General features: G+C 50.3%; 1 protein-coding gene across 1 annotated transcript; it reads right to left on the reverse strand.

Moving 5' to 3' along the window:
- Positions 1-3,347: 3,347 nt before the first annotated feature.
- LOC148113089 (uncharacterized) lies at positions 3,348-6,970 on the reverse strand. Its single transcript, XM_087872685.1, has one exon. The coding sequence runs from the start codon at positions 6,729-6,731 to the stop codon at positions 5,319-5,321; it is 1,413 nt and encodes a 470-aa protein (XP_087728811.1). The 5' UTR covers positions 6,732-6,970; the 3' UTR covers positions 3,348-5,318.
- Positions 6,971-7,200: the final 230 nt, after the last annotated feature.

Below are 7,200 nucleotides of genomic sequence, written 5' to 3' on the forward strand. Positions count from 1 at the left end.
AGTTTCCAAGACTAAGAGTAGAGCTGATTTATTTATTTATTTAGCATATGGCTGATCACATACGCTACAGTAGAGTAGAGTAGAGTAGAGCTGAATTCAGTTCCTTGCAGTCCTACTTTCCAATCTTAAACTGCATAATAACCTCATGACTATTTCTGGATTATTCATTGTCCAGAACAGGATTCAAAATTTATTGACTTTCTGGTTATAATCTAACCACCCCCCAAAAATACTTTCCCTCTTCTAAGCTTGTCATTTGTTCATCTTTCAGCTCTCTTGCACACCCTTCAGCAATGTGAATATTGGAAATCTGGATGATTCTGGATGCAATGTCACATTAAGCATTTTCAAAAGAGTGGACTGTACCTTACTCTTTGTAAGTGAAGCATGTGTAGTAGGTTCCATATCTGAAGGAACATTTTACATTCTGTAGACAGTTTTATGCTCCATTCAACTATTCTAATGTAGAATGAAAAAACAAAAAAGGACAGGTCCCACCTCCCATATACTGTATTATCTCTGAGCCCAAGATATCATTATCAACAATGGTGAAGAGAACATTGCTCTTTGAGACAGGAGCACCTGTTTGCAAGGTCAAGCTTTAAGACATGAGTCAATTGAACCTGGGAAGAGCTGATTGACAGGAGCTTTTTATGAAGTGGCAGAGATGAAAATTGTTGAAAAAGTATCCTTTCAAATGACCTTTACAGTCCCACTTTGGATCCTGAGCCTGAAAACTGGTTCCCTAGGCATATCAGTCTTTAACTGGACTGTGACTACATCTCCAGCCTGACTTTTCTTTCCTGAATAGTATTCTTTGATTTGGACCCATAGACTGGCTTGAAAACTCTGATTTTAGCATTTGAGTAGGATTAATGAAAGGACTTCTGACCTCAGTTGTTATATTGTTGCAATATATATTGAGGCACTCACAATTGTAACTGTAACTCTTTATTGCTTCACCATGTAACTGTATCTGTAACTGTAACTGTAACTGTAACTGTAACTGCTCAGCTAGAAAATGGCAGTTGACAGCTCTTATATATGAATAGCTCAACTGCTCTAGCCAATGGCTAACAAAAGAATCTTCCGTGCTGATGACATCATCGGTTTCATCCAATAACAACACTACAACTATAACTAAACCCTGCTAGACATAACACCCCTCCCCTCCTGGATCACGCAAGTGTAATCGTTAAGGTACGCCGGGTGCCTGCGTGTTCATCCGGACCGTCGTAGTTCAGGTTCAGGTAGTTCAGGTTCGTAGTTCAGGTGCAGCTGATTCCGGCATGGATGGAGAAGATAACGGTACAATTGACGGATTGTTCCCTGTAACAGACTTCCCAGCCTCGGACTCTATCTCAGGTAAGTTGAGCCACTGCTGGCTCCTTGCGGCGCCCCGCGTTAAGTTTTCATTTGCTTGTGAACTTAACGTTGGACCTGGCATGGAACTTAGCGTTGTTGTAGGTGACGGACTCACAGCCTCTGCCGGGTTTTTTTCAAACACAAGTTTCCGTAACTGGTCCACATGTCTCCGCCAGGTTCTGCCATCAACAAGCAGGACCCTGTAAGAACAGGGACCCGTTACTTGTATAATCTGTCCCGGCAACCAACGGGGATCACCCCCATAGTTTCGCGCAAAAACCTGGTCCCCCTCTTTAAACACCCTAGGTGGCAAATAGCCTGTTGTAGGCCAGTCTGAGTTGTATAAAGGATGCAGACGGTCAAGTGTTGTTCGTAATCGGCGGCTCAGCAGCAGCGTTGTATGGGGTGAAAGTTGGAGGAGCCATTTCGTGGATTGGTGGTTTGTGTATTGGGTGACTCACACTCTTTTAATGCTGCTTCTGCTCTCAATTCACCTCAGGAACATCCCATCCTCGTCGCCAGTGTTATATTGTTGCAATATATATTGAGGCACTCACGATTATAACTGTAACTCTTTATTGCTTCACCATGTAACTGTATCTGTAACTGTAACTGTAACTGTAACTGTAACTGCTCAGCTAGAAAAGGGGCGTTGGTCCTACCTGATACGCCCCTTCTTGTTGAGTGGAGACAGCAGCCAGACGTGGGTTGTGCTCATTGGTCAGAGGATGGACTGAGCCTGGAATTCTTTAAAATCCGCCCCCTGTTGCCAGGGCTCCCAGCTTTTGTCGAAGGAAATCCAGACTCGGTGTGTGGAAAGGAAGAAACAGAAAAACAACAATTCAAATTACACTGAACAAGGATGACCAGACTGAAATCAGGGTGGGGCTGGCTGCTGTCTCCACTCAACGAGAAGGGGCGTATCAGGTAGGACCAACGCCCCTTCTCCCTTGAGGGTGGAGACAGCAGCCAGACTTGGGACATACCAAAGATCACTGTCCCATATCACGGGCGGGAACAGTCTGGGCAGAACACCCCTCCCGAGCCTCAACACGGTGTAACACCCTCCTCCCAAAATCAGCCTCTGCAGAGGCGAACTTATCCAGTTTATAGTGTCTGATAAAGGGGGAAGGAGATGTCCAAGTCGCCGCCCTGCAGATCTCGTCCAAAGAGGCATTTGAAGACCAAGCTGCCGTGGTCGCCGCACTTCTGGTAGAATGGGCTGTGACATTGGAAGGAGGAGGCAACGACCGAAGTTCGTATGCAGTCGAGATCGTTGTTCTGATCCAACGCCCCACCGTGGAAGAAGTAACCCGTTGACCTAAAGAAGACGGTAGAAATGAAACAAACAGTAATTCTGTTCGTCGAATAGCCGCCGTCCTCTGGATGTAGAGTTCGAGCGCCCGGCGGACATCCAGGGTGTGTAACTGGCTCTCCAATGGATTGGCAGGACAGGGATAGAAATCTGGCAGAATCAGCTCCTGCAAACGATGGAAGGGAGAGTTAATCTTAGTCACAAATGTAGGATCCAATCTGAGGACCACACGATCCCCATGGAAAACACACAAATCCTCCCTAGTGGAGAGCGCTGCAAGCTCGGAAATTCTGCGTGCCGAAGTGATAGCCACCAAGAAGGCTACCTTGCCGGATAACAGACGCAAGCTGACAGAAGCAAGAGGTTCGTATGGTGACCCCATAAGGGAATCCAGCACCAGGGCGAGATCCCAGGAAGGATATCGATGTAGCACGGGTGGACAGATGTTAGTCGCTCCTCGGAGAAATCGTCGGATCAGCGGCTGCTGGGACAACGAATGAACCGAGTTATATGTCAAGATAGAAGAGATAGCTGCCACATGTCTCCGGAGCGTGTTTGGAGACAGCCCTTTGTCCAAGCCCGACTGTAGAAATCGAAGAACCTGTAAGATGGAAGCCTGGAGAGGGGAAAAACCTTGAGTCGTACACCAAGAAGAAAAGGACCGCCAAGTAGCTGAATAAATCCGTTGGGTAGATGAACGCTGGGATGCCTGGATGGTATGAATTATATCAGGTGGGATGAGGTCCCGCTGTAGAGTTTCCCACTCAACCGCCAGGCGGTCATCCGAAGCCATGGAGGGTCCGGATGCAGAATCGCCCCTTGGCTGAGGCAATCTGGAGTACAAGGGATCCTCCAAGGAGGGGACACAGAGAGATGCATGAGGTCCGCAAACCATGACCTCCTCGGCCAGTGTGGCACCACCAGAATGATCTCTGCCTGCTCCTGCAGTAGTTTTCGAATGACCCTCGGAATGAGGGGAAATGGTGGAAAGGCGTACAACAGGTCCCGTGGCCAAGGAGAGCGAAGGGCATTCACCGCTTCCACTTGATCTGAAGGAAAGCGGGAAAAGAAGCGAGGTAACTTGTTGTTCTGGTGTGATGCAAACAGCTCTACCTGCGGGCTTCCGAAGCGAGCCGTTATCCCTTGGAAAAGGAGAGGATGCAGGGCCCATTCTCCATGGTCTAGTTGTTGACGGCTCAACCAGTCTGCTGTCACATTCGAGACACCCGAGATATGGTCCGCCTTCAAGGAAGCCAGATGCCTCTCTGCCCAAAGGCCTAGTCGTTTTGCTTCCCGCATCAGCGACAGGGACCTGGTGCCGCCTTGGTGATTGACGTGCGCCTTGGCAGAGGTGTTGTCGGTGAGAATTAATACGTGTTCGCCAGACACCAGAAGTTGGAATGCTCGAAGAGCCAGGTAAATTGCTCGCAGCTCCAGCCAATTGATGCTGCGGGTGGCTTCCCGAATGGACCATGTGCCCTGAGCGATCTGAGATCCGCAGTGAGCCCCCCATCTGAATTTGCTGGCATCGGTGGTCACTGTTACCCACTGAGGGTCCAGGAACAGACAACCCTTGGAGAGCGTTGGAGAGAGCCACCAGCGAAGGGAGGAGAGCACCTCCCTTGGAACTGCCACCTTGGTGAGAGAGGATCCCCTGCCCGTTTTCTGAAAAGGCAAGAGAAACCATTGGAGGTCTCTAAGGTGTAACCTGGCCCAGGGAACTATAGAGATGGCTGAGACCATCTTGCCTAGGAGTTTGGAAAGAAATAAAGGGGAAGCCCTCTTATCCCTCAGGACTTTAGCTACCATGGATCTCAATGCGGTCTGCCGATCCGGGGAGAGAAAAACTCTCCCCTGCTCTGAATCAATAATAGCCCCCAAATGAAGGATTCTAGTCGAGGGTTCCAAGTGGCTTTTCTCCACATTAACAGAGAAGCCGTGTGACGCTAGCGTCTGAACTGTAAGACGGAGGTCTGACATGGCCTGCTGATGGGAAGATGACATAAGGAGGATGTCATCCAGGTAACACTGGAGGCGAACGGCTTGAAGCCGGAGGTGAGCCGCCAAGGCCGCCAAAATCTTAGTGAAGCTACGGGGAGCAGAAGAAAGACCAAAAGGTAAGGCCGTGTACTGGTAGTGAACCCCAGCATAATAAAAACGGAGGAACTTCCTATGGGAAGGGCGAATGGGGATATGGAGGTAAGCCTCCGTGAGATCTATTGAGCAGAGGAGATCGCCCCTCCGTACACCGTCTAAGATTGAACGCAAGGATTGCATTTTGAACCTTCTATAGATTACAAACCGGTTCAAACGTTTAAGGTCCAGAATAGGTCTCCACCCACCCGATGACTTAGGGACTAAGAAGACCCGAGAGTAAAACCCCTGTCCCACCTGATCACTAGGCACACGTTGAATGGCCTTGATGGTCAGCAGATGGTTGATAGCCGCTTCCATGAGGGACCTACGCTCGGCTATCTGGGACAGGGGACAGCTAGTAAAAGACAAAGGGGGGGTGGAAATAAATTCAATGGCCAAACCCGATGAAATGGAGGCCCGGACCCAGCAATCCGAAGTAGTACTCTCCCAAGCCTTGGCGAAGAGGCCCAATCTTCCGCCAATGGGAGGATCGCAGGTACCACTAACGACGGCGACGGATTGAGCGACCCCCTCCCCCTCGAAAGGGCCGCCGGGAACCGAAAGCCCTCCCCCTGAGAGGTCTGTTCTGGAAATTCCTCTGTTTAGGGCCTGGATACCCTGCATGGAAATTACCCATGAAACGTGAGGGGCCCAAACCGCCTTCCGAAGCCCTCATTGGGGGATGAGAACCATAAGGAGAGAAGCGGGGCTCCCCCCTCCGAAAAACAGTACGCAAAATCTTTCGTTTGTCCTTGGTTTCGATAAGAAACTTGTCCAAGGCATCTCCGAATAACTTAGTGCCCGAAAAGGGGACAGAGGCCAGGCGCCACTTGTGTCTGGCATCCGCCTGCCAGTGACGAAGCCAGACCAGGCGGCGAGCGGCAACAGAGGAGGCCATGGATTTTGCCGCAAACCGCGTAGCGTTTAAAGTGGCGTCCGCGGAAAATTGTACCGCAGCAACAATCTTGTTGAGGTCTTGCTTCAATCTCGAGTCCTCAGAGGCCATCTTTTCTTGCAGCTGGCGAAGCCAGAGAAGCGTGGTGCGATTGAAGAAAGAGGCCGTGGCCGCTGATTTAATGGCCCATGCTGCCCCTAAGTGGGCCCTCTGCAGCACCTGTTCAGCCCTGCGTTCTTCTGGCCTGAGACCTTCCTCCGGGTCCCCTGGAAGAGATGACGCTGACAGCAAGGATGCCACTGGGGCGTCAACAGGAGGTACCTGCAGCAGAGAATCAAGGTCTGGGGAAACAATGAAATTCTTTTTGTCCGTAGAGGACGGTACCGGTACTGAAGATGGTGTAGACCATTGCTTATGTATAACCTCTAAAAAGAGGGGGGGCGTCGGGATTGCTGTAATCGGTTTAGGTTGCTCAGCAAACAATGGGTTTAAGGAGCCTACCGTAGAGGTAGGTTCCGGAGGGTTAGAGGGACCCAATTGGGCTGCATTTACCGCCTTGAACAATAAAGACTTAAACAAAGCCTGAGGAAATAAGCCTGTAAAGGCGGGTTGATCAGGAGGTAGACCTTCATCCTCCGATAAGTCAGGTTCTAGGCTTCCCACATCAACTTGGAGGGAATGGTCGCTGACACAGGAGATGGCCGGGGAGTCTGATCCTGCCAGCGAAATTGCATCCTCCATATTAAAATCGTCTACAGGACCTTCATCGGCCTCAAGGGCTGAGTGGGTAGTGGGAGGGTTATGAAACCCCCGCTCGGCCAAGGACTGCTGCACAGCCACAGAAATCATGCGCTGAATGTCCTCAGGGCGCCAAGTAACCTGCGTTTGGTCACCAGCCGGCCCGACCTCAGTAGAGGTATGGACCGGAACAGAAATTGGGGGAGCCTGAAGCCCCAGAGGAGTGGGAGCGTAGGACTCCACAGGTGGAACCATGACTCTGGTTGAAGAGGAACCCCACATATCCGTGGATTCAGCAGACAATTGATAATCTTGGAGAGACACCTGATCAGAAGTGGCTGAGGACGCTAGTCTGGGTCCGCTAGAAGTAGACCTGAGCCCCTTGGGGTGCTCCAGGGCTGATGCAGAAGCCTCCTGACATTGGCTGGTGGGAGGCTTGTCCTGGCCAATCCCTTTAGTGGGAATCTTGGCTGAACCCCTCGAACTAGTGGGCGGGGCAAGCGCCTTGTGATTAGAAGCGTGGACCTCCTTGGTTGAGGCCACAGACTGAGCCCACACTGTGGCCTTACAGCCATGTTTTGATTTGGCTAAGGATTTGGGCATAATAAGTCTGAATATTTGATACTAGAAGGCCAATTATGCTGGTAGCTCAGGTGTCAGAAAATTTTTTCCGGCTGACAGAAAAGGACAACCAAAAAACAGGGCACAGTTGGTCAGACTGGAGGCCCTCAGAAATAACCAGCAATACTGT

This window comes from Pantherophis guttatus, chromosome 6 (assembly GCF_059756535.1).
Source record: "Pantherophis guttatus breed Tessera chromosome 6, ASM5975653v1, whole genome shotgun sequence".
Classification (NCBI taxonomy): Eukaryota; Metazoa; Chordata; class Lepidosauria; order Squamata; family Colubridae; genus Pantherophis; species Pantherophis guttatus.

Bases quoted from the DNA above. Each gene is read 5' to 3' on its own strand.
- LOC148113089 (XM_087872685.1), bottom strand. From the start codon at position 6,731: ATGTGGGGTTCCTCTTCAACCAGAGTCATGGTTCCACCTGTGGAGTCC.